The 27,194-nt window shown below is 40.3% G+C and overlaps 3 protein-coding genes across 5 annotated transcripts; 2 read left to right on the top strand and 1 right to left on the bottom strand.

Moving 5' to 3' along the window:
- Positions 1-600: 600 nt before the first annotated feature.
- Positions 601-1,284, bottom strand: LOC149390301 (uncharacterized). The gene has a single exon (XM_089619740.1). It carries the CDS (start codon positions 1,282-1,284, stop codon positions 601-603), a length of 684 nt encoding a protein of 227 aa, XP_089475866.1.
- A 2,481-nt stretch (positions 1,285-3,765) lies between these two features.
- Positions 3,766-5,053, top strand: LOC149390302 (uncharacterized). Its single transcript, XM_089621033.1, has 2 exons — positions 3,766-4,258; positions 4,333-5,053. The coding sequence occupies exons 1-2, from the start codon at positions 3,855-3,857 to the stop codon at positions 4,997-4,999; spliced, it is 1,071 nt and encodes a 356-aa protein (XP_089477159.1). The 5' UTR covers positions 3,766-3,854; the 3' UTR covers positions 5,000-5,053.
- A 5,136-nt stretch (positions 5,054-10,189) lies between these two features.
- LOC149390303 (uncharacterized) lies at positions 10,190-20,267 on the top strand. Of its 3 annotated transcripts, none has more exons than XM_089621002.1 (20): positions 10,190-10,309; positions 10,885-11,077; positions 11,428-11,509; positions 11,582-11,659; positions 11,748-11,807; positions 12,549-12,653; positions 12,806-12,916; positions 13,044-13,085; positions 13,557-13,670; positions 13,928-14,028; positions 14,722-14,849; positions 14,947-15,053; positions 15,165-15,207; positions 15,731-15,822; positions 15,896-15,944; positions 16,080-16,150; positions 18,607-18,726; positions 19,063-19,148; positions 19,391-19,436; positions 19,892-20,267. In XM_089621002.1, exons 2-20 carry the CDS (start codon positions 11,001-11,003, stop codon positions 19,895-19,897), a joined length of 1,518 nt encoding a protein of 505 aa, XP_089477128.1. In that variant the 5' UTR covers positions 10,190-10,309; positions 10,885-11,000; the 3' UTR covers positions 19,898-20,267. The 3 variants fall into 3 exon arrangements, with proteins under 3 accessions (XP_089477128.1, XP_089477126.1, XP_089477127.1); XM_089621000.1 differs by having other exon boundaries at positions 19,914-20,267; XM_089621001.1 differs by lacking the exon at positions 10,190-10,309 and adding an exon at positions 10,408-10,460 and having other exon boundaries at positions 19,914-20,267.
- The last annotated feature ends 6,927 nt before the right edge of the window (positions 20,268-27,194 follow it).

A 27,194-nucleotide genomic window follows, 5' to 3' on the forward strand; every position in this document is an offset into this window, starting at 1 on the left:
AAATAACTGAAAACTCTGAAATCCATTACCAAAAAGAACTGAAAACTCTTAAACTACACAATCCAACATAAGAACCGCTTGCTCCTTCTTTATGGGCCGCTTGCTCCTTCTCTTCGAAACTACACAATCCAACATAGAATAATTAAAACTCTGAAGAAACAAATACAAAAAGAATATATTTTTCCAACTAATCGCGTCATAATTAGGAAACTAAACATAAGAACCAAAGTAAGTGTACATAATAAGTAAATATAAATTGGAATATTGGGCATCTGAAAGAAGAAAGTTTCATTTTTTTGTTTCAACATATCAAACACACTGTTTTGTACGTCATAAATTCCCTTGCATCTTCTTCTATTGTTTTCTCTAGCTAATTGTCACAAGCCTTAAGTGCAATTTATTAGATGTTTACTCAAAAGTCACCTTAGCAAATAATTGATAATTAAGTCTGTTTTGAGTCTTATGTTATAAAGGAAAAAAGAAACAATTAACCCAAATGTTAACTGGCGTAGAAGATTCTATTCTAAGGAAATCCCCATTGGCACGGCTAACTAAATCTCAACTAGACACCTAAAAATCTTCACTCAATCGAGAAATAATTCAATACAAGACTGTTGCATAGGCATTGTTGCAAAGACATGAATCGTATGACCTAGCTTTGATCCAACCAAGAGAAAACAAAATTGAATTCGGAATCTGAGAGAGAAGAAAGGACGAACCAGCATGTTTGGCCCAACTTGGAGGCTCATACTCAGCCAAAGAGACAAGCTCGTCGCGATTCTTATCATGAATCTCCATATCCCTCTTAGTTCTGTGGATCACCTCGGTCTGAGCCTGCCTGAGATTCCATTCCGTGAGCTCGTCCTCGGAGACGAACCCGTCGGCCGGATCAATGTCGATCTTCGGGAAAAGCTGAACCAATCTTCCGGTGACGTTGAACCTCTCTTCGTCGTTGAGGTAATCCTCGGCGTCCACGTACTTGTCCCATTCCGGCTGGGCCTCGTCGCCGGGGGCGGAGGTGGAATTGGCGGCGGATTCCGGGTGGGAGTGCTCGAAGAACTCGCGCTCCCACTGGCGGTCCTCGCGGCGGCGCTCGATGCCGGCGACGAGGGGGTCGAATGTGGCGGGAGCGTGGTGGCCGGAGGAGGAGGTGAAGTTGGAGCGGAGGCGGAGGCGGCGGTGGCGGTGGCGGAGAGAGGAGGGGGATTTCTGCGGCGAACGAGAGACTAGGAAGAGGATGAGAAGAGCAATAGCTATGTAGATGATCACAGAGCCTTTGCCCATTGGGGCTGAGCAGGGTTTTTTTTTGTTTTTTTTTTTTATGTTTTTGAAGGGAGTCACTCGTGAGGGAAGGGAAAGGGAGGCAGAGACATAAAGAATTGATTTTGAAAAAAAAAATTAATTTAAGGGTAATTTGGACATTTCATGTGGTCAGATGCTTGGTTTCTTTAAAGGAACCAAAATATGGTTTGGTTTTCAAATCACATGCTACACTAAGCTTGGTTTATCAAGTTTCCCTTACAAAAGGCATAGAGTTGAAGAGCCTCTTTAAGATACTTTCATGATGAGAAATTTCATTAATTGGGCTTAATAACCCATTAAATATCAAGATTAGACCCTAATGTTTAAAAATATCTAAATATGGACTTTTGTACCGAAAATGGACAAAAATGCCCCTGAGACTATATCAGCTCAGCCTCACTCTCACTCTCACACTCGCTCAAACTCTTTCAAATCCACTCAAATCCACTCAAATCCTCTCTACTTAAGCGGGTTTCAAAAGAATCATGGGTAAGATTACTAACTTAATCATTTTTACAAAGTTTATGAATGTATATGATAGAATGTAGCATAAAAAATCGATCAGATCTGAAAACAAAGTCCAAAATCTGGGTTTAACTTGTTTGTACGATGGTATACGATGAAATTTAAATTTGTGTACGATGAAATTTAGAAAAAAAATTGGATTCTGTACGATGCTGTACGATGGTGTACGATGGTATACGATGTTGTACGATTCCGTACGATGCCTCTTTTACAATGTACGATTCTGTACGATGGTATACGATGCTGTACGATGCAGTACGATGTCTATCAGTAAGATGATGTACGATGATGTACGATAGTGTACGATGGTATACGATGTTGTACGATGCAGTACGATGGTGTGCGATATAGAAGCTTATTTTGCATAGTTTGACTGTTTTTTTGCAGTTTTTGTCATGATTAACGGCACTTGGGAGAAGGAAGGACACCAATGGGTTTTCACCAATGCAGAATTTCGTGCATTTGTAATTCCGAAAGAGGTAACGTACACGGAGTTAGTAGATTTCTTATACGAGAAGTTCGAGTTAGACAGATTCGCGTTCGACTTAAAACTCGAAGTCCCATACGAAGTCGGTACAATTCCAGTAGGCCCTGCCGTATTGAAGGACAATGGTGATGTTTCGCATTTTATGAAGCACAAATATCGTAATAGATTTCCACTCTGTGTAAGTTTGGTACCGAAACAGATCGAGGTCATTGCACCTATTGCGTATCGAGGATTATGTAAAGGGAAAGATGTGGAAGTTGGAATGGTGTCTCGCAATGAACCGAAGAAGAGACGGAATACTCTTGTTATCGAGGATCGACAAAAAGATCCTATAATTGAAAACAAAGACGGTGGCTGTGACGATGACTTGTATAACGAGTACAAGGGTGCCGGAAACGGTGACGAAGTATACAGGCGTGATAGAGATTGTAATCACAACAGTGACGAATATGATGGACACAATGGTGATGAATACGAAGATGGCGAAGGTGATGAAAACGAAGGTGGCGAAGGTGATGAAAACGAAGGTTGCGATGGTGATGAAGAGAATAGTGATGGATATGACGGAGATAACAATGGTAGAGGTGAAGAATTTGAAGAATTTGCCAATCCCGAAGAATATGAAGAATTTGTGGAAACGTTTACGGTACCAACGGGTCATTGTGAACCATCGGGTCAATGTCAGCGTGAGCCTCCGATGATCGGATCACCTATCGTTCCTTATTCATGGAAAGCACCCGAGTTCAGCGCCGATGATGTTGTGAAGGAAAACCCGAGTCATTATCCAAGTCATTCTTCTACAGGTAATTTAAGTGGATTCAAATGAGATTCAAGTATAATATGAAACCACATATTGTTTAACTAACCTTTGAAAGTAACAGGTAGCTCAGAAGAAATATATATTGGGCAGCAATTTGAAAACAAGCATGAACTGAAGAAACATATCCACTTGTACGCGTTGAAACATAATTTCGAATTTAGAGTGAAATCTTCTTCGAAAAAGAGATGGTATGTTCTATGCAAAAACGAGAGATGCACATGGAGGTTGAGGGGTGTCGTGCAGTGGTCTGAGATGTGGGAGATTACGTCGTACGAGGGTAAACACTCATGTGGGCGTGTTGTTCGAACAGAGGGCCATCGAGGAGCGGCACCATGGGTCATCGGTCACGTATTTAAAGACAAGTACTCAATTAACTCTATGGCGGAGTATTCGGCGCATAACGTCAGGGAAGAAGTGAAGACAAGATGGGGTGTGAACGTATCGTATTTGAAAGCTTGGAGATCCAGGGAGAAAGCTATTGGGTACGTGCGGGGTACGCCGGAACAATCGTACCAGAAGTTACCGACTTGGCTGTACATGTTGAAGCAAAAGAATCCTGGGACGTTAACAGACTTTGTGCGAGATGGTGATAAATTCAAGTATGCTTTCTTTTCCATTGGTGCGTGTCGTAGAGGCTTCAAAGCATGTCGGCCGGTCATAGCATTGGACGGTGCATTTCTGAAGACAAAATACGGGGGACAGTTGCTTTGCGCAATTGCAATGGATGCGAATTCACAATTATATCCACTTGCATTCGGAGTTGTAGATAGCGAGTGTCATGCTTCTTGGATTTGGTTTTTGAGAAGATTGCGAGAAGCTATCGGTGAAGACGTACCTAATTTGGCGTTCATATCCGATCGCCACGTTAGCATCATACATGGTGTCGAGGTTGTGTTTCCTGGTATCCCTCACGGAGCATGTTACCATCATTTACAACTGAATGTCCAACACAAGTTCAAGACAGACCATTGTCGCTTTGAACTTTACGATGCGGCTTACGCCTTCAGTAAAACAGCATTCGAAGCTAATTTTAGACAGTTGAGACGTAAGGATGTCGAGATGGCAAAGTATCTTGAAGAAGTTGGTGTCGATCGGTGGGCCAGAGCTTTCTTTCCTGGAAAACGGTAAGAGTCTAGAACTTCTTTTGTACTGAATTTTTTATGTCGTTGATTATATAAATCAAGTATGTTTTATATAGGTACGACCTAATGACGAGCAACAACGCAGAAAGCTTCAACAACAAAACAAGGAATGCGAGGACGTTTCCCATTACGACGTTGCTCGAGTTTATTCGATTCACACTCCAAACTTGGTTTTTTGAACGAGAAGAGATAGCGAACAAGTTGAACACAAAATTGACACCAACGTGGCAAAATGATCTCGCACAGCTAAATAATAAGGCACAGTTCGTCAATGCGTACGGACTTGGTCTATATGAATGTCATGTCAAAGACGTAAGAGGTGATTTCGATGTAGACCTTATGGCGAAGACGTGCACTTGCGGACTACCACAACAATTGAATATCCCGTGCGAGCATTCTATCGCAGCAGCCCAACATCGAAGCGTGGACGTGTACTCGTTATGCAGTGACTTTTATTTGAAGGAGACGTGGATTGAGATGTACAAGGAAGCCATATATCCGGTTGGCAATGAAGATCAATGGGATGTCCCGGATGAGATAAAAAACATGAAAGTTTCGGAACCCGTTGAAAAGAAGCAAGCCGGTCGACCGAAGAAAAGTAAACAAGGAAGAAGAAGAATTAATCGATACCCATCTCAAGGCGAAAAGATTGTCGTGCAGCGAAAATGCGGGAAATGTGGTGGTAGGGGACATAACAGAAAAACATGCACTTGGAGGGATTAAAACTTTAGACTTTGTGTGTTATTTTTATTTTTAAGTTTAAAACTTTAACGTTTATTTGAGTCACTTTTTTATCTTGTTTAATGGCGTCAAGATGCAACTTTAGTTGTTTATAAATGTCTCGAGTTCTAAACCCTTTGTGAATGTGTGAATTTTTGATGTTTTTTTTTTGTGAATCTCTTTAATTGAATTACATGTTTATAAGGTACAATAAAAAACACAATAGTCAACAAACCATCTCGATAATATGTTTATAAGGTACTATTACATAGAAAACCAAAAAGATAAAAAATAAACATCCGAAAATACAAAACCACGGGATAAGGTGGTTGTAGAATAAGTCCACGCACCATTTCTTCCTGAACATTCTCATATTCTCACTTTGAAGAGTGTCAAATGATTCGTTCAGTACTACGTGCTCGACATACTTCAATGCGAACATCCCGCAATCACCGCTACAGCACAAGAATAAGTTGTCACAAATAGTTGAAACATAACTTGAAAAAACATGATTGTTTAGAGAAAGTTGTCAAAAAAAAGTTCAAATAACTAGTAAAATAACTTGTCAATTAAAACTTGTAAAAAAAAAAAAAAACTTCTAAAATAACTTGTCTTGAAAAAACATGATTGTTTAGAGAAAGTTGTCAAAAAAAAGTTCAAATAACTAGTAAAATAACTTGTCAATTAAAACTTGTAAAAAAAAAAAAAAAACTTCTAAAATAACTTGTCAATAAAAACATGATTGTTTAGAGAAAGTTGTCAAAAAAAAGTTCAAATAACTAGTAAAATAACTTGTCAATTAAAACTTGTAAAAAAAAAAAAACTTCTAAAATAACTTGTCAATAAAAACATGATTGTTTAGAGAAAGTTGTCAAAAAAAAGTTCAAATAACTAGTAAAATAACTTGTCAATTAAAACTTGTAAAAAAAAAAAAAAACTTCTAAAATAACTTGTCTTGAAAAAACATGATTGTTTAGAGAAAGTTGTCAAAAAAAAGTTCAAATAACTAGTAAAATAACTTGTCAATTAAAACTTGTAAAAAAAAAAAAAAACTTCTAAAATAACTTGTCAATAAAAACATGATTGTTTAGAGAAAGTTGTCAAAAAAAAGTTCAAATAACTAGTAAAATAACTTGTCAATAAAAAGATAATTGTTTACCTGTAAGCACATTGTGGGACCTTGTCATCGACGATCCACGTCGGCACAGTGAACTTAATTTCACCATGTTCACTTTCCCGGTAAGAGTGGGGATAGTTCTTGAAGAAACCACCTATGGCCACAACCCTAGCAAATGCTCGACTCCAAGTCTGAATAATAAACATTTTAACAATGTTAAGTAACTCTTAATTTAATTAATTGTTGCTCTAAGGTAATAATTGTGAATAACATAACATTTTACGTACCTCCATCAGCTCAGTGAAGTCCTTTTGATGTCTCGACGACTGCATGAGATCCTTTTGGCAGTCGAAGACGGTAATGGTCCAGGCCTCGATGTCGATCCGAAATGTGAACCAATGAAGGTTCTGGAAGTTCACGACGAACAGGATCTCTCGAGCACCATCCCAAGGCAAAATATCGGCGTCCCTATACCCAGTCATCGGGCTAATAGTTGCCCTCATGTCCCAGTCCACGGGTTCGGGCTCTGCTCCCAGTTCGATGGCCTTGTTGATGTTCGCTTCTTCCGTTCTGAATCGGCCGTACACGTGCTGGACCCACCGACAATCCATGATTCGGACGTCTTGCCGATAACCGTCGAGACCTCGTTGGCGAGCCCGAACCATGTGAATCATAGCATCAATATGCTGAGACATTACAAACATATAGCGTTATTTTAAATTGATTGGAAAAAGTGAAATTATATAATAACGTACCGAATCATGTAGCCATTTGGTTTCTGTCAATATCGTGTCGAAGAAAATCGTGTCTGCGTCGCACGTCTTCAGTCGAACAGACTCCATGAATTTGCCGTCCCACTTTTTTATCCGCAACCACTTAACGAAATTATCAAACTCTTTTTGCTTCGCGTCCTTCAACGGCTTGAACTTGGGGATCGGCTTTTCCAAATACTTGGGCCTCGTCGGATCAGTGAATTCGGACCAATGCGACGTCTTCTGTCGCACTTGCCGATGTGGACGTGCCGGAGTAAGCTGTGCCTTCTGTCTTTTCCTTAGAGGAGTTGTGAGCGGGCGTAGCTTATCCGAAATGTCTTCTCTACGAGGACTCGACGAAGACGTCGACAACCTGGGAGAAGTCACCGGCCTGATCTCCGATCGCTTCGACGACTCGCGATGCGTTGAAGATGGCTTCTTCGACTTCTTCGATGACTCGCGATGCGTAGAAGACGGCTCTGACTTCTTCGATGACTCGCGATGCGTAGAAGACGGCTCTGCCTCATGCGATGGAGACGCCGGCTTTTGACTAGCCGCCGGAGGAGGAGGAGGAGGAGGAGGAGGAGGGGTCCGGCGTTTACGACCATCATCTTGGGTCGTGGGAATTTCACCCCCAGGCAAGCCCGTTGCGTCCTCGAACAAAATGTTCAGCCTCCTCCACATAGAAAGCTGAAAGTCAAAGTAATAAAATATGTCACAAAATTTAAACTTGTCAAAAAAATTTAAACTCAACTCTAAAATTTAAACTCAACTCTAAAATTTAAACTCAACTCTAAAATTTAAACTCAACTCTAAATTTTAAACTTAACTCTAAAACGTTAAATTATATTTAAACTTAACTCTAAAACGTTAAATTATATTTAAACGTAACTCTAAAACGTTAAATTAAATTTAAACTCAACTTTAAAACGTTAAATTAAATTTAAACTCTACTTTAAAACGTTAAATTATATTTAAACTTAACTCTAAAACGTTAAATTAAATTTAAACTCAACTTTAAAACGTTAAATTAAATTTGAACTCTAACCTGTCTAACACTCATGCGCTCAACTCTACGGCCGGTCGTGGCAAGAGAACGTAAGACTATCCCTTGTGACTGAATCATTCGTTTTTGGGATGCTAGCAGTTGTTCTTGAGATGCTCGCAGTTGTTCTTGGGAACCTCGCATTTCTCCCCACATTTCCCGTGTTATGACAAAGGCCTCGGGAATGTCGGCGCGAGAGGTCGCTGTAGGCCTCGATCCCATTGCGGGAGTGGTCGGACTAGCAAGACGAACACGTGGAGTGTCTGACACGTGTTCGTCGTCGGAGTCTCCGACGATGGCATCTTCTGCAACAGTCGCGACTCGATCTATTTCTTCTTCGATGTCTCGCGGCTCTGTCGCATCTTCGCCCTCGATGTCTATGGGATACAGACATTTGCTCGTCTGTGTCTCGAGGAGAGTGAACATTTCTTTCTCTGGTGCCCTTGGTCTCAGCATTTGAAGAACACCCACCTACAATACATTAATAAACGTTACCAATATTCCAAAATAATGTAAAATACATTAATAAACGATAAATAATAAAAAGTTACCGTTTTTTTATTCAAGACCGCCTCGATGTCTTTGCCCATTATGAGCACATTACTAGACCACGAGTGCATCCGGGGCACACGAATCCCCTGGTTCGACCCGAACCTCATCCCGATCTCTGGGATAGCCTCGTACGCCCAGTAATGAAGGGTATGGAGATTACCCGTCAATGTGTACTTGGCCTCTTTCTGTGCCACATCTGGCTTGTCCTTCAACTTCTTTTGCAGCGTTTCGTGATAACGCCGTAGGTTCACCGACAAGCTGGAATACGTCTCTGCCCAACTCAAATTTCCCCAAGGCATCTTGAAGAAGAAGGGGAGGTCTTGAACGATGTATAGAAATTTCTGCCACCTTTCTTCGATGGCTTTGTTGGCCGGCTGCCCCAGAAGATACCCGTAGACGAATACGAGCAGCCCGAGCTTGAACGCAGCGTCAGGGCTTCGACATATGGTGAACGCGTTGATCAACGCGCTCAACTTGCTTCCGGCAACGCCGTTCAAGTGATCCGTGATCAATCCATCGTTCTTTCGCTCGTCTTGTTCGGCTTTGGTCGGACCGTCTTCATAAGTCATCCCTGAGACGAGTGCGTACTCGAGGCGTCCAAATCGTACCCGTTTGCCTCCGATACCAAAATGTATCTCGCCGCGTACCGTCGCCTCGATCTTCTTCTGAAGGAGAGTATGTACGAGCACCGGTGAGAAACCAAGCTCGCTCTCCGTAAAAAATTGCTCGAACGGAGTCCCGAGGATTCTTTCTTTTATCCCGAGCTCATCGAATCTACTCCGTACAAGCTTCAAGATCCCCGTCCCACCGTACGTGATACGCCCCGGGAATGAGACGTTGTACATGTAGTTCAAATTGTCCTAAAAAAACAACAAAATTAGGTCAGAAATTAAAAACATCGTACAGCATCGTACAGTATCGTATATCATCGTAAAACAAGAAATTAATTTTTTTAAAAACATCATCGTATAGCATCGTATAGCATCGTACAACATCGTAAGACAAAAATTTATTTTTTTAAAAAACCATCGTATAGCATCGTATATCATCGTACAACATCGTAAAACAAAATAATTAAATTTTTTTAAAAACCATCGTACAGAATCGTACAGCATCGTACGACACTTTTTTTTAAAAAACATAAACCCATCGTACACCATCGTATCGCATCGTACAGACCTATGCATTTCATCGTACGACATCGTACAGCATCGTACGACATCGTACGATGCATGAATATCATCGTACACTGCCCCCAATTTTTAACCCTAACTTTCTAAATCCGATCATAAATAGCTCAAATAACCACAAATCAGATAAATCCTAAGTCCTAATACATATTCTGACTATTTTTTATGAGATTTAACAAGAAATTAGTTGAAAAACTCACCTTTTTCGACGTTTTGAGATGTCGGGATTTCTGAGCATCACCGCCGCCGGATCTCGAAGAATTTCCATCGTACGCCATCGTTATCTATCGTACCGACTCGTACAAGATCGTCTGCCGTCGTACCGACTCGTACACAATCGTAGAGTTTTTTTTTTAGTGAGCGAGAGAGAGATGAGTTGTTTTCGGGGGGAATGAGACTGAGTTGAGATTCAAATAGGTTATAAGGGCATTTTTGTCCGATTATGGTACAAAAGTCCATTTTGGGATATTTTTCAATATTAGGGTCTAAATGAGATATTTAATGGGTTTTTAAGCCCACTTAATGAAATTTCTCTTCATGATCGTATAATACTGTGAAAATGGATGGAACTTCCGAGTCGGATCTATGACCTTCCAATCTGACCACATAAATCACGTTCTTCCCTAGCACAGAACAGACACCTTAATTTAATCACAAGTGCGTAAACATTATATCCCCAATTCTGTGTTTTTTCGGGTTATTATTTATAAACGTCGTTTTTTTTTTCTTTCTTCTTCTCTGTACTCAACGCTACATAACTTAAACGAAATCCTAACTCTTTGTAACTTCAATTCTGCGAATCGTTTGGGTTTGTTCTGCTCGGTTCTCTGCAAATTATTATTTTCCTTTGGTTATTTATTATTAGCTCTCGCGGAACCAAAATCATTTTAATTATTTATTGTTTTTGACAATTTCTCATATACCTTAGTATGGCCATTGAATTGGTTTTGTTGTACGCGTAGGCGTAGTGTAACTATAAATCAGGTTGTTCTTGGTTTGTGTATACCTTCTTCTGTATAGGGATTTTATATGTATTCCCATATTTTTTTTTAAATTTCCCTTGCTATGTATCAGATTGTTTAAAACTGATACAGCAATATCGCTTGAACCAGTAAGCTAATTAAGCAGATATCATTTGTAGTTACAGAAGAAGAGAGTTGTGTGTGTGTGTGTGTGTGTGCGTGTTTTTTTTTTCTTTTTTTTCTGACGTTGATAATTCTTACTGTTTATAGTCATAGGGAATAACATAACACGCTGAAGTGAAAATCCTTTTGCACTTGGAACCAAGTTTTGATGCGAAGCGAAGCAAGGCTGTATCAAAGAAAGCACTTCGAACTTGTGATGAGACATGTCTTCGAGAAAGGCTGCACTGAATTGGCACAAGGATGAAGGTTTTCAGAATCATAGTTCTGATCTTTCAGAAAGGTAATGATTTTCTTCCACTTTCTGCAAACATACGCACTAATCTCATTCCAGTTACTTATTTAATAAGTAATATTATTAATCAGCTGTAGAGGCCTTAAAGTTTGAGCTGGTTTTGTCATGAGATGTTTCACCGTTGAAGATGAACTGTGGAATGTACAATAATAGTTCGGCTCAAGCTGAAATCATGAAATTCCACGTAATTGCTTCATATGTTAGCTTAATCTTTTGATCATACGAGTGTGCCTGTCAAGGTTTATGGAGACTGCTCTTTCTGTGTGGTTTTAATTTAATTTAATCTAATTTATTATGTTTTTTGGTATTGTTTTTGTTTTCATTTTCCTCTTTATAAGGCATGATTTGGAAGCAAATTTTGGTCCAAAGAAATTGAAAGGAGACGGAAATTTGATTCATCTTGAAGACCCAGAGGCCATGGTATGCTGTTCAAATCCAATTGGATAAAAGATTGGGATTCTTCTTTTTACATTAACAGAAGTATGCCATTAGGAACTGTATTCACGAGTCCAAAAACAAGAAGAGGAGATTCATTTTCTTCGGGAACAAATAGCTATCGCCTCTTTAAAGGTATACTATTTTCTGTGAGCATTTTTCTTGTCAAACATAGTAACTGATTTTCACTTCCAGAGGAACACAATGATTTTTATGGTGCTAGGAATTGCGGTTGCAAAATGAAAAGTATGCGTTGGAAAGGAAATTTGCGGACTTACGCTTGGTACGTTCATTTTTTTATGTTTGTTTTCATTTATCTTTTCATCGGAACCTCGATACTCCTAAAGAAATCAGAATCGGTGAAGACAAGTTGAGTGGATCAATTTTCTTTTTGTGTTGGGAAGTTGAGAGTTTGATGGAAGAAAGCATATATTTTAGCATTTTTTCTATTCTTGATTGGATGCGGTTGGGAAATTTAAAAGAGAAAAGTAAGGAAAACTTAGAAAAAACAATTAAGAACACAGATAAAAATAAAGTAACTAACTGAAGAACTCTTCTTCTATCCCTAATATTCTTTATCAATATACTCGGTTCACTATTCGAGATGTGAACGAATATCTACGATCAAACCATTTTGAGACAAAAATCAAGTAACTAACTGAAGAACTCTTCTTCTATCCCTAATGACCACCCTATGTACTTGTACTAAAATATATTTGAATTATAAATTACTAAGTTACTCTCTCGGGTCTAAGAGTAATGCACGTATATGAGAGAGAAAAAGTGAAAGCCCCACAGAGTGTGAATTCTTGGATTTTAATTTTCCACTATTTTTAAAGGAAAATGAATAACATGTATTTTCTACCAGATTTCCCTTGGTTTCTTACTCTCAAAATACTAGGGATTTTCATTTTCCAGGTTCCAAACATAGCTTTAGCAGAAGTGTCCATGATAGTGCAGTCAAATTTTTTACGAGGTTCCATCTAACTGTGAAGTAACATTTTTCTAAAACTATTTATTGAAGGCGATCGATGACAAGCAGAATGAAGCTATAAATGCTGCTCTTAATGAGTTGGCTCGTCGGAAAGGCGACCTTGAAGAGAACTTAAAACTCACCCATGACTTGAAGGTGACCAAATACTTCTCTCTCTCTCTCTCTCTCTGGATTCTTTTGCTGTTTCCATTCTGTATGTATATATTGTTCCAGTATATACTGGTTTAGTAATCTATCAAAAACTCTTTTGTTGTATTGGTGTTTTTGATGTATTATCTACACACTAGGCTGCTGAAGATGAGAGATATGTTTTCATGTCATCGATGGTTGGGTTATTGGCAGAATATAGCATTTGGCCTCGTGTCATAAATGCCTCTGCTATAGCAAACAGTTTAAAGGTATGTGTTTCCTACGAGAAAAGCAGTGTATCTTTCTTTATCCGTCTTTTTCATATTTTATAATTTAAAATCATTTTAATTAAAAAAATATCTAAAAGCAAGCGTTTTGCATTTCATGAAATTGCAGTACCTACACGATCAATTACAGTGGAAGATTAGAACATCACACGTAAGCTTACTTTCCCCTTTAATTTATGTTAGTTATGGTTGATTTGTGATGTATTCGATACGGAATTCATACATCAGAACTTTTTGGAATTTCGTTATACAGACTTTGTGATGTCAATGCGTTAAATTCTCAGATGAACAATTGGATTTATGAAATCGGTACACTTTCAGTTGTAATTCATGATAATCTGAAATTTACCATCTTGAAGCTTGTTGTTTGTAGTCTCTTGAGAAGCCAATTAGACAAGCTTCAAAAACCATCTTCTAATTAAAAGCTTATATTTAACTTTGAAACTTAGAATAGTCGCAGCGAAAAATTTGTCTATGACTTTTGACTCTCTTATCTTATAGCCGTTTGAATATACTGATTTTAAGCCTTTTTTTTTTGCGATTTTCTACGGAAATTTAATTTGATACGTATTCTTTATATCATGAAAAAATCACGCATGGTTTTATTTATTTAATTTTTCAGGACAGAATTAGAGAAATATCAACATCCGTTGAAACTCGGTCCATACCTGAACCTCATGGCCAAGGTGCCACGTCTTCTGGAGCATTGAATGAACAAGTTCGGCTTAGACCCATGGTAATATTGGCATCATCTGATCTTCTGTACCATGTCAATCTAAATAAGAAACTAAGTAATTTTTTAAAAGAGAGAAATCTTTATTACAATGGAGAGCAGTTAAAAGATATGTATTCTCAGAAATTATAGCAGGCCAGTAATTAACAGCTGTACCAAGAACCAAGGAAAGAAATCAAGAAATTTGGATAAGATCTTTTTCAACACATGTTTTTATATTATTTTTCGTTGTTGATATAGTAGCATTTTTTTTTGTGAAGGCCCCGAATGGCTCTACACCCTATAACCAGTCAGTTGATGAGCAACATCATGAACCAAGTGATGATTTTCCAAGATTTGAGAACGATCTTCCACCCACAAGGTATGTGGTGCAAAGGTATCTTAGATTTCTTGAATCATAGTAGGCAGCTTGCTATAATTTGATTTTGTTAAGCTCTATGAGCTGTTTTGTTTTGTATGATCTCGATCCTTGTTATTTTGAATGCACTTTTATATGACTTGAACACACCATCTTTGGTGGGTGGAAGTGCTTACCACTGATTCTTGTCCCTTGTTTAAATAAATGACTGACCACTGGCTTCTACAAGATCTGTATATTTTTTTTTTAACTTTCCCTCGAGTTCTTGGTTTCTTTTATTTCTTTTTTTTCTTTCTGTAATAAGATAAATGAGCATTTTGTAACACACTTATCATAATTGAGCTAGCCATGAAAACATTATTTTTAATAATAATATAGTAATAATAAACCCCAAGGGGTTGGTTCGATTCCACCTGGATGCCAGGTCCTTCGTGGATATTAGTCGGATTTAACCCGGACACCATGGTTATTAAAATAAATAATAAATAATAATAATAATAATAATAATGATAGTTAAATAAAGGCTGGCTCTTCTACTTTGAACACACACACACACACACAAAACACAAGTTTCGTGGGAAGTGTCTACTTTCCGTTCTATGTAGTGAATTAGTGGCTATATGCCATTATGAACACTGACTTTTAAATATAGTGTATTTATGAAAATTTAACTTGGCTGATATTTTATGAGCATAGGGAGATGGATGGGAATTTCCCTTATGAGTTCGTTGGGAAAAGTGTCATTGATATCGAAACGCAAAACATGCCAAGCGATACCTTGTTTACCTCTCATATGAAGGATGACATAGCTTCTATGTCTGAAGGTAATTAGCTTGTCTTTGTTTTAGTTTTTTGTTGCTTCATTTCCAGCTGATATTTTAATGATATTTTGTTTTATCTTTTCAAATTTTTCATTTATAGAGGGTCCCGGCATAGAGAATTTCCAGATTATAGGCGAAGCTGTACCAGGAGCCAAGCTTCTTGGATGTGGTTTTCCAGTACGAGCAACTACACTTTGCATGTTTCAGGTGAATTATTTAAATAGATATTGGAAATAGTACTTTGTATCTACTGAACACATGCGTGAGCGATTAAGATTTCTATTTTTCTATGTTAAATATATTTTGTTCTCTTTTCAGTGGGTTCGTCATCTGAAGGACGGCACTAGGCAGTACATTGAAGGTTAGAGAAATAGAAATTGATCGGAATTTTAAAGGGGATTGATGTTTGGCAATTCAGACTGTTTAAGTCGCTCTTTCTCTCTCTCTCTCTCTCTCTCTCTCTGTTTAGCCCAGATAGTCCCTGAACTATTATGTGAGCCATTTTGGTCACCAAAGTATTGGCTTGTAGCATTTTAGTATTTTCCATATAAATACGCAACTTTTTTTTTTAATTGAATCCAACACCTAACCAACTTCATACATATCTGCAAACTTAAATAACTTGCTTACAATTTTAAAAAGTTGCAAGTAACACAATCCTGGTTTAACGATCCAAAATTGTGTTTCAAAAAAAAAAAAAAAAAAAAATTCCAAAACACATATCATTAGTTTTGAGAACTAGTTTACTCAGAAAACTAGTTTATGGGCCAAGCCACTCGAAAAATAAATAGTTCAGGGAGTATCTACGGTAAAAATTGTTTCTTTTTTACTTCGACTCTTTTTTTTACATATTTTTATTTTGAATATGTTTTTCTTATATTTAGGAGCTACGAATCCTGAATACACTGTCACCGCGGATGATGTGGATAAAATAATTGCTGTTGAGTGCATACCAATGGACGACCAAGGCCGTCAGGTATTGATAATTACTATTTTAGTTTCTTAATCTAGAACTTGTTTAATGACAAAGCCTGCTAAACCATTATCAGGGAGATATTGTCAGGCTCTTTGCCAATGATCAGAACAAAATTAAATGCGGTAAGTAGTGTCTTAAGATTTCTATTCCTCGTTCTTTCTACGAAACTCCTATATTGATCTGAAATCATAGTTTTCTTTCTAATTGTTTACTATTCTGATGGTTTTGTGCATTGCTGAAATTGAGGTATTTTATAGACCCAGAGATGCAAATAGAGATTGATACTTATCTATCCGAAGGAAAGGCCATATTTGACGTTCAATTGCTGGTATGCTTTCTATTTTTTTTCCGGTGTGTTCTTTCGTAATATGAATAGGCTAGTTAGCTTGTAAGAAAGCTTGTTATTTTTGAAAGCGGAAATCAGAGTATTGAAATGGAATGATTGTCTTCTTATTGATACTCTGATATTTATAATACAAAGCTAGGGCTACAGAAATAACTACTTGGCACAATTAGAATAGGCATAAATAAAATCTAGATACTAACAATAAAATAAAAGATACTAGCAATATAAAAGATACTTACAATCTAGAAATATGTACGAAAGCTTTTCCACACTCCCCCTCAAGCTTGATGGCGGAGGTTGAGCGAGTCAAGCTTTGATTGCAGTTCGTCAAAGTGGCTTGGTGAGGATGGAAGTCTCTTGAAGTTTTGTCGGAGTGAGATCTTGATAGTTTACCGCTGGAAGATGAAGTTTCGGAACCACGAAATACAGGTGATTTCATCCAAGCATGCCTGTCTCTTTTGAGTAGGTACCCAAAATCGGACTCGAGTCTTGTGATGTGAGGTTGAGTACCTTCCCTGTTTGGAGTGGTGGTTTCCGCGGACTGGTTGCCGAGCGAGAACATCCGAGTAAAGGACTCTACACATAAGAGATCGTAGAGTGAAGAACTCGGTGAAGTTGTCGTCGAAATGTCCACTTTTGAGAGTAGAAGTGGGAAAGTGATGATTGAGATGGAGCTCGCCAAGTGAAGATCATCGAGTGAGAGGTCACCAAGTGAAAGGTCGCCGAGTGAGGGCTCGCTAAGTGAGAGGTCACCGATTGAGATGTTCGGTGAGGATGTGACTAAAAAAAGGAGAGGACTCGGTGAGAAGATGATACTTGGTGATGATGAGACTCCGACTTCTTCACTTGGCAAGGAGGCTTGTCATGAGACTTCAGCATTAAGGTGATATCACTTTGGATTGGTTCCGCTTCGGTTCTCCCCCTTACTAGCCGTACATGGAGTAAGCAGCTTGTTGGATGAGAGCCCGGTATGGAGTGAAGAGCTCATTTGGTGAGAGCCCGATGCAGAGGGATACGCTCATTTGGTGAGAGCCTGATGCGGAGCGAAGAGCTCATTTGGTGAGAGCCTGAATGTGCCGTCGACTTCTGAGAGTCATTCGATTCTGCCCCTGACTATCAGAAGTAGAGAAGAAGGATGATCTCTTGTAAGTGAAGACTTCTTAGTGGCGAGTTGTGAGCTCGGCGTGGTGGGGACTAACAACCAACTTTGAAGAGATTACCGAGTGAAGATGTCACCTGAGCGAAGGCTCGGTGAAGAGCTGATTTGGTGACGAGGAGACTCGGTGAGGAGAGCTCGGTAAGAAAGTCTCGGTAAGGTAAGCTTGATGATGGGAGCTCAATACTCGGCGAGCGTATTGATGGGAGCTCGCTGTGATGAACTCAACGAGGTGAGCGATATGAATATCCGAGGACTTTGAGGACGTTGCTGCCTTGGATGTTGGTCATAGTCATGATGTCGGAGAACTGCTCGGTCCACCGGCGCGCGGGGACTCTTAGCTATCGAGTCGCCGCCGCCTCTCGGAAGGCAAAGAGCAAGGGTATCTCCGTTGGCGACAATGTTGGTGAAGCTTGATACCCTGATTGTGTCGGAGGAGGAGAACGTGTGGGCGCATAGAATTCTCTATATTCTCCTTGATCTTGTCGAAGCCGGTGTTGTCATAATCGTCGGTCTCAACGGGAATGCGAAGCTGAACTTGGTTTCTGCGATGGAAAACTCTTCGTCGATTAGTCTGGAGGTCAATGAGGTGAGCCGGTCTGTACCTGGCGGAGTCGAGCCGATTTTCCGTTGATCCATCGTCTCATGTCGCACGACCCTCTCCAGACCCTCAGACGCCACCGCGTTGGCGATCTACCTTCCGAGCTAGCTCACAGCCATGGCCGCAAAAGAAGGCAGAAATGAACCTTTCAGAGAGTCGAACCTGGTTGAGTAGTAGTGAAGTGACTTTGTGAACTGGTCCAGGAAAGCCAAACTGTTGTGGTTCGCCTCTAATCTACGATTGTCACGACGGGGATCGGAAGCGTTGAGGTCAGAGATCTATGGTGTTCTGATACCATGAAAGCGGAAATCAGAGTATTGAAATGGAATGATTTTCTTCTTATTGATACTCTGATATTTATAATACAAAGCTCGGGATATAGAAATAACTACTTGCCACAATTAGAATAGGCATAAATAAAATCTGGATACAAACAATAAAATAAAAGATACTAACAATCTAACATCTGGCAAGGATTGTTCACCTTTTTTATATTCAGTACCGATGAAATTCTTGATAATAATAAGAATAATAAAATATAAACAATGATGATAATGATAATTATAAACATGTGAAAAGTGTTTCTACGAATTTTTCATGGGAGAAACTCGAGTTTGAGATATTTCCTGCTTTCACGTTGAATAAGTCTTATTCACTAATATGCATTTTATGTCATTGCAGATGGATTCTTCTGAGAATTGGGAGCAGACAACTTTGATATTGAGGCGATCCGGATACCAAATCAAGATAAATAGTACAGAAACTATTATTGATGCCGATAAATTTTCCAAGGAATTATCAGTAATCTTCTATACTTTTCAAATATTTACTTGTGAAATCATTATATTCCATCCTTAGTAACTTATGAGCATGACTTCAAATTAGCAAACACATCTCAAACCATTCGCATTCTGCAACGAATTCCGTTTGCTTAATTCTTCTTTACTTTTATAAATCTTTTGTTTCCGTTTCAAAGTAAAAAGATCCCACTGTTAATTTAATGGTAAAAGATACGCAACAACGTTTTTGGCCTTGTGTGTGGTAAAATCTACGTAAAAGTTAAGTAGATTATATTGAAATGGATAGTTTGGAGTTCTGTGAATTTTTTTTCACGAAGCATCTTCATGTTATTTGCAGATCAAAGTTCCAAGTGGATTGTCAACACAGTTTGTTTTGATGTCTAGCAATGGATTGTCACATCCTTTCAGAACAAACAGCATTCGGTACGTTCATTTCTTTTTTTATAATGGCCAACTATTAATAAAAATTTCTAATTGCTTCTATTAAATTAATATTGGCTCTGCAGGTGGATACTGTGCTTATTTCTCAATTTGATTATTTTTTATTTTTGTCTAGTACTCTTTAACCAATTTTTTTCCACTAAAATTACATCATTTTTTTTTTTGCACAAGTAAACTGTTGTTTCTGTTAATGTCCTAAACAAAATATCATGTTACTTTTGTAGAATGCGTGATACTCTAGTTTTGACCATGAGAATGTTTCAAGCCAAGGTATGTATTTTTCTCTGTAAATTTGGTTCTGATATATTTTTTTGGTTTAGATTTAGTAAGTTTTGTTCAGATATTTCTCTTTTTTACTTTAATTTTCTGACTGTCAAATGGTGCCAAAACGCGTAATTTAGTGGTGCTCTCTGGTCAGTTGAATATCCAAAATTTATAAGACTCGGCTAGAAATAATAAAGGCATTATAAGCTTCAGGTAAATAGTAAAAATCACGCTTCTGAAATAAAATCTGACCAAAATATATGAGCTTTTCACCATCCGGTTGCTCACAATCTGCAATTCGATGAACAATTCTTAATAGATTTGTATAATGATAAATCATTTGGTAATCTAATAAATACATGACTATTTAACTAAAGGACTTCCTACTCTTTGAGTATATAAACAAGATTTGATACTAAGTTTCTGCTGGAGTAAATAATTTTAAAAATTTTAATGTTTAGACTTGAAAACTTGTTAAAGCAGGCACTCGATGATAAACGGAAAGGGAGAGCATAGACCAGAAACTTCATTCTTTTATACATAATTCATCTTAGTTAAGAAGACAAGTTTTTTAGGTAAAAAAGTAACTGTTCAGCTTTGCCTGTATAGTAAAAAATATGTTGTACTATAGGCATATGGGAGGCTTTTTGGTTTATTTTATATATGTAATGATATGTAAAGCTAAAAGCGAAGACGTTCCATTTATTTTCTCAAATTATAAGGCACCCAAATTTTGTTGGTTATATTTGGTTGGACAAATGAGTTTGTATAAATGTAATGTTTGGTTATTTAGGAGATACCCTCTTATGAATTTTTTCTATAAAAAATAAAATAAAATTATTTCAGAATATGCATAAACAGATTTGCTTCTGAAAAAAACTGAAAAATTAGTGTTCTTCCCTCCCGTGTGGACAGTATTTTAGACGCGCCACTAACACGAAAAATAATTCCTATAACTCTTGCTAAATATATGTGACTTGGTTTCTATTATTGTTGGTTCTCTATGGACTTAGATAAGACTGATTCTAAGCTAACTGGCAGAAATATGATATGTTATCTTAATAGATTTTTATTTGCTTCTATAGAAATGTCATTATATGTCTTACATTTTCCCACCATTTTAGCTTTCTATTTCATATCTTTAATTTTCTCTTGAAGTTGCTTAAAGTTGTGTTTTCTCCTCATTTTCTTCCTCACACACACACGCTGCTTCTTCATTTCGTTTCAATCGGTGTAAAATCAATACACACAAAAAGCCTTGTGTTTATTATGACAGATAAAATAAATAAAGCAACAATATGTGGGACTCACCTTTAGAGCCACTACTTCCTCATAAGATGATTGAGTTATCTTCTGTTTGACTTTATTCATTTGTACTCTTGAGCGATTTTTTTTTAGAATTAATTATATTGACACCCCCTCAAGTGATTCACAAACCACCCCCTCAATTATAAAATCTTACAAACATTCACCTTCAAGTTTGAAAATGTATCAAAGCTGGTAGTTTCATCTAAAATTTAATAGATAATGGTCATGTGACGCTCACATGACGTTTTTATTTATTTATTTATTTACGGATCTTCAATACTCTCTCTCTCTCTCTCTCTCTCTCTCTCTCTCTCTCTAGTCTTACCAAGTTCTCCGAACCTCGTTTTTTTTTCTACATCAATGGAGTCATATGAGGGCGGTCAATTCCCTCATATCAGCGTCGTCCTCAAACTCTTCTCAAGATCTTCTCAATCGGCGTCGATTTTGAAAAGACGATGTAAAAGAAAAAAAATGCTCACAAGGAAGAGGAAGATCGGGGATAGGGGTTAGAACGTCGTGCGTGGTAAATCGCATTTCGAGAGCTTGTCGCACATAGGTAGTGAGGAATATATCTGTAGAATTTGTTTGTCGATAAATCAAATCTTAAGATATCCGAATATCGGTCGAGATTTCAAACTGAGCCCTAAAATAAAAGAAATTTCAAATTGAGCCCGAACTCAACAAATATTGAGCAGCTTGAATCTAGACTCTGAGAAACTTTGCAAGAGACCCACGTGCCGTCGCCTACGGCAGTTGAGGACGCACAGTTGCTGTGATGGCCCTTTTTGGTTCCATTTGTATGTAACATCGTCGGATTGTGTTTGTGGTGAATCTGAATTTTGATTGATTCAATCTTTGTATGTATTCAATCAGGATATTTTGTTCAAAATATAAATAAAATAAAATAAATATAAAAGGATATTTAAGTAAATTTGTTCAAAGTCTCACAAATTCAGTTAAAATTTAGATGGAAGAGGGGATTTTGAACTAGAGTAAATGTTTGACACAAATTACAATTGAGGGGGCACTTTGTCATAAATGTAACAGTTGAAGGAGAAATTATATAATCACAAAATACAATCATATTTCGCATTGTTAAAATGATATTTTCCAATAGTAACATTGGATGACATGGCTTAGTTGAATGATATAGATGTCTACAAAAGCTTTGGACGCTTTAAGTCACATACATACGTAGCTTAATAATAAGCACTTTCTTATAATCTCCGCTCTCGTCTGACTCTCAGTTTTTCACTGGTTCTTCCTTGACGTCCCAGCGATGGAAGACCTATGTGACAAATGGTCCGATTTGGACATTGGAGAGGATGAAAAGGGTGACGTGCTAATACTCGAAGAGGAAGAACTCTAGAGTACTTATGTCGATCTCTCACGATGCCTCCTGGGGAGGCTGCTGAGGAGGATGTTGTCGCTCGTTTTCGGACAACAATTTAGGAGCCCCAAACGGTTCGACCCAAGGACGGACCAAGTGGTCGCGTTCGGGCTCGAGCGTGTCGGACTCGGTATCCCGAGTCTTCCCTTAGCTGTGGATGGTATTTGCCTCGTCCGTCGTTGGTCCTGCAAGAGAAGGAAACGATGAACTACAAAGGGGAAACAGAGGGGATGCCTCTGTTTACCTCTCCGACGCTCAACATTAGTAGGATTGAGGTGGAGTATAGAGGTTTTAGAGGGTGAGAGGCCAAAGATGAGCGAAACGAGTGAAGTACGAGTTCGACAGCGTTTCGGGACTCAAAATTGGATTACCTTTGGGAGAGGGCAGACCTCTCTATTTATAGGCGACCAAGGGGTGTTTTGGGCAACCCCTTGGCCGAGTGAGCCTTTGGGTCGGCCATTAGCCGAGTGAAGTGCTTGGCCGGCTGAAGGTTCACTCGGCCATTGGCCGAGTGAACTGCATGGCTGGCTGAAGGTTCACTCGGCCATTGGCCGAGTGAAGGGGCTGAACCTTCGGTCGGTCATTGGCCGGCTGAGCATTTGGCCGGCCCTTGGTCAGCTGAACCTTGGGTCGGCCGTAGGTTTGGGCTGGCCAATGGCTGAGTCAACCTTGGGCCGGCCATTGGTTTGGGCCTGCCAATGGCCGAGGCAAGGTTTCGCCGTCCGAGGCCTCGCACCGGTCGCGTGGGTCGAACTGACGCCTTTGTCCTCGTCGGTCCGAGACGGACCGACAACATTAGCCCCCCGAGTTTCTGGTCGAGCGTGGGTCGAGCGGAAACTCAGTACTTGAGCTGACGTGCGGACCCGAGACAAACGCTCTCGAGTTTGTGGTCGCATCGTAAAAGGGCTTTTAATGCATCGCGAGGGACGGCTTTTGTGCGTCGCGAGGGACGGATTTTTACGTGTCTTATGTTCCCGACATACTATCGTAGTCGATTCGCACGGTTTTGTCGGTGCACGTCTTATTTTCTCGACTTACCAGTGAAGGCGTAATTGATTTGCACGTCTTTGCGTTGCGTGGCTTATTTTCTCGACCTACCAATGAAGGCGTGATCGATTAGCACGGCTTGGGCCTCGGGGGCCTTGGTGTCACGTTGGTGTGAACGGGTTTTCCGTGGACGCTGGCTAGACCAGTTATGTCCGCCGGGCGCATGCCTTTGAAACCCATTTGCGACTCGCTGCCTATTGGCGCACGAGCTGGGCGGCGAGCGTGACGCCACATTTGCGTGACCTGGTTTTCCGTGGACGCTGGCTAGACAAGTTACGTCCGGCGGGCGCATGCCTTTGAAAACCATTTGTGACTCGCTGCCCATTGGCGCACGAGTTGGGCGGCGAGCGTGGTGCCACATTTGTGTGACCAGGTTTTCCGTGGACGCGGGCTAGACCAGTTTCGTCCGGCGGGCGCAGGCCTTTGAAACCCATTTGTGACTCGCTGCCCATTGGCGCACGAGTTGGGCGGCGAGCGTGGTGCCACATTTGTGTGACCAGGTTTTCCTTGGACGCTGGCTAGACCAGTTTCGTCCGACGGACGCAAGCCTTTGAAACCCATTTGTGACTCGCTGCCTATTGGCGCACGAGCTGGGCGGCGAGCGTGGTGCCACATTTGTGTGACCATACCACCTCATGAGCGTGGCAGTCTTGGGTGTGCGTGTCATGTGATAGGCGGGGTTAGGTGTAGACTTGATCCCCAGGCGAGTGTGGCACCTTAGTGCGCTGGTCGCGTTTTCGGGTTGAGTCTCTTGGGGCGAGTCTTGTGCCCTTGTGAACGCGACGCCATGGCGTGCGCGTCACGTTTGGGGACTCAATTGGCCCATTCTTTCTCTCACGAGAGCGTCGTGGGGCGAATTTTGGTTTTCCGTTAGGGGCGACTTGAGCACGTCATTAGGGACGGTTTTTGTGTTGCTTGTATAAGAGCACGCAGATTTGTCATCGAGGCTTGTGAGTCTACCGTTGTCCGGTGACTCAAGAGGTTATGCATGTTTTGCACGAGGACTTCAAGTTGAATCGTGGGTCTGTGACTCAACTCGAGGAGTAAACTCAACTCGAGGAGCGAACTCGACTTGAGGAGTGAACTCAACTCAAGGAGTTATGCGCGAAGTCGACACGAGGACTAGTTAGTCGACTCGTGGGCTCGGAACTCAACTCGAGGAGTGAACTCAACTCAAAGAGTTATGTGCGAAGTCGACACGAGGACTAGTTAGTCGACTCGTGGGCTCGAAACTCAACTCGAGGAGTCATGTAGAGTCGACACAAGGAGTGGCTAGTCGACTCGTGGACTCAGGAACTTGAATCGAGGAGTGAACTCAACTCAAGGAGTTATGTGCGAAGTCGACACGAGGACTAGTTAGTCGGCTCGCGGACGGATATTGTTTCTCTTTGGGACCTCCGGCCTAACCATCGGCCCCTTGAGACTTCGTTACACTCTTGTTTTTTGTTTTTTGTTTCGAGAGTGAGTTTTAGTTTTGTTGAGTATTGTTCCCCATTAGCCCCCCGAGTTTCTTGCGTACTCGTAGAGAAGACTAGAAATTATAATGCGACAGGATAAAGGTTTCGATGCAGAATGCAATCTGATTACCACGTCAAAATAGTCAAAATTTACATTCCTAGGCCATTGGCCTTATTTGAAATTGTCTTAAAACCGGAAATAAAACGACAACAATCAGGCATAAAGAAAACGGGAGCGGGCTTCCACCGGTAGTACCATCTTCCGCAGCTTGACCTTGTCTTCGAGCTGGAGGATGGTGCTCACCATCTTTCCCTTCCCCTGCCCGTCCACCCCTTGGATGTAGCACATCCTTGCCATAGACTGGTCTCCCAGCATTATGGCAATCCCCTTCTCGGTCGGGAATTTCATCATTAGGTGGTAGGTGGACGTTATGGCCTTCAACCGATCGAGAGTCGGGCGGGCGATGATGATGTTGTACGCCGAGGGCTGGTCCACGATAGGGAATGATACGATGCGAGTGACCTCGATCCCCCCGGTGTCCGAAGGCAACCGGGAGGTCGATAGTGCCCTCCGTCATGACCCTCTCCCCGGAGAAGCTGAAGAGTGGGGTCGAGATTGGGGTCGGTCTTAGCCCGGTCAGCTTCATCCTGTCCAACGCTGATTTGAAGATGATGTCGGCAGAGCTGCCGTTATCGATCAAGATCCTTCGGACGAGATTGTTGGCGACCGGGGCTGAGACGACTATCGCGTCGTTGTGTGGGTGGAGAACTCGTGCCGCCTCTTGGCCGGTGAAGAACATGGATTCGAAAGGGGCCGGGGGAGGAGCCTCGTATGTGTTGTTGATGTAGTGCGCTATCTTCCCCTGGGAGACTTCTCGCATGTACTTCTTCCTTTGCGTGCTCGAGTCCCCGAACTCCGAGCCGCCCACGATCGAGCCCACGATGTGCAGTTGTGAGTTCTCTAGTTCTTGGTTCGCCGCTTCGTCCGTAATGGTTACCGTCGTTGGACCTTTCCTCTCTTGCCACGGGCGGCCTCCGTTTGCCGCGGCCGTCCCGATTGTTCTAAGGACGTACTCTTTCAACTTCCCGTCCTGAATGAGGGCTTCGATCTGGCGCTTGAGCTCGTAACACTCGGACGTCAGGTGCCCATGGTCTTGGTGGTATTTGTTGAGCCGATTTCTCGTTCCAACAATCTATACCAGATTATCTCGAGTTATCTCGTATATTTATTTATATAAATAGAGGGTCTCAGAATCCGTTTATGAAGACTGAACTAGAATCCGAAAGAAATTAGTAAACGATATGAATAAGAATATAAATTGGGCGAAATGATGTTCCTTTTTATTGATAACTGAATAATATTCTACTAGAACAATAATATTCGAATGGAAATGAATGGAAAATAAGCTTCAGAAGACAAAATCGCAATCTCTCTCCAAAAAAATCCCCCCCTTCGGAACGAGGATGGAATGAGCTTTTATAGCCACTTCGCTGATTTTCCTTCGTCTTCAGATCGACGCACGTGTACGTGCTGAAATGGTCTTCGATCCTTTATTCTTGCGCTCATCTCCACTCTTCTAGGCGATTTGACCGTTTCTTTGATGACTTAGAACTTCAAATTCCTTGGTGGGACCGTCTAGAAACGTCTATGGGCCCGGGTCGGGTCTGATTTCCATTCGAAATAATGTCTTGGGCCATTCTGGGTTTATTAGGCCGAACTGGGCTTTTGGGTCGATCTGACGATTATCTCTTTTTGGGCCGAGCTCGCTGTGGGCCTTGTCGATCTGATTCGTCAGATAGAGGGGGGAGATATTTACTCCCACAATCAGTCTCCCAGTATCTTCTATGTTATAAAATAATATAGAATATACTTTGTCGAACCGAGATTTTTTCAGAATCTGGTTGATATTTGACGAAATATTCGGGTATTTCTACCTCTCGGTTACTTTTGAGCAGGCGCCATAGACACGTGTCGCTACGTCCGTGCCTTGATAACTCGAAAGATTTTTTTTTCTTTTTATTTTTTTTTTATTTTTTTTATAACCGTGGCGATCTTCTCGGGATTCTCAACCGTCGATTTGACGTTTAAATAGAGCTGTGATCCTTCGATTCTTCACATTAATATCAATTCATTCACATTCCAGAGTTGAATCAGCATTCGTCAGAGGAGGACACGGGGTGGTGAGTACCCATTTGTGCTTGTTAACGGAAGGTATTATGTCGAGGTTACGTTTCGAATCTACGTAGTTTTCGTTTTCGAGTTTGATCGAGGAAAGAATGAACGAGAGATGTTTTCGAGACAAGTTGCTTATTTAAGTTGAAACAAGTTTATGATTAGTCTTTGGTTTAGGATTTAAGTTTGTTAAGACTTTTATAAAATCCAAAGGTGTTATAAACCAAACGATAATTTACTCCCTCAAGAGAAGGCCGCAAAAAATCTCCTTTTATAAGTAAATGACACATCATTAATGCTAAGCCAAGATGTCAATACATCTATTTTGACTAGCCACCTTGTAAATTGGTTTGATCACTCACATCCTTTCGCAGAGCCTCAAGGGAGGA

The sequence above is a fragment of the Urtica dioica genome, chromosome 7, assembly GCF_054948205.1.
Source record: "Urtica dioica subsp. dioica isolate 48M chromosome 7, U.dioica_male_clone48M_v1_H2, whole genome shotgun sequence".
NCBI lineage: Eukaryota > Viridiplantae > Streptophyta > Magnoliopsida > Rosales > Urticaceae > Urtica > Urtica dioica.

Bases quoted from the DNA above. Each gene is read 5' to 3' on its own strand.
- LOC149390302 (XM_089621033.1), top strand. From the start codon at position 3,855: ATGGATGCGAATTCACAATTATATCCACTTGCATTCGGAGTTGTAGAT. The intron at 4,259-4,332 runs GTAAGAGTCTAG...TGTTTTATATAG, and splicing joins GCTTTCTTTCCTGGAAAACG to GTACGACCTAATGACGAGCA.
- LOC149390303 (XM_089621000.1), top strand. From the start codon at position 11,001: ATGTCTTCGAGAAAGGCTGCACTGAATTGGCACAAGGATGAAGGTTTT. The intron at 15,208-15,730 runs GTTAGAGAAATA...TCTTATATTTAG, and splicing joins CACTAGGCAGTACATTGAAG to GAGCTACGAATCCTGAATAC. The intron at 15,823-15,895 runs GTATTGATAATT...AACCATTATCAG, and splicing joins TGGACGACCAAGGCCGTCAG to GGAGATATTGTCAGGCTCTT.
- LOC149390301 (XM_089619740.1), bottom strand. From the start codon at position 1,284: ATGGGCAAAGGCTCTGTGATCATCTACATAGCTATTGCTCTTCTCATC.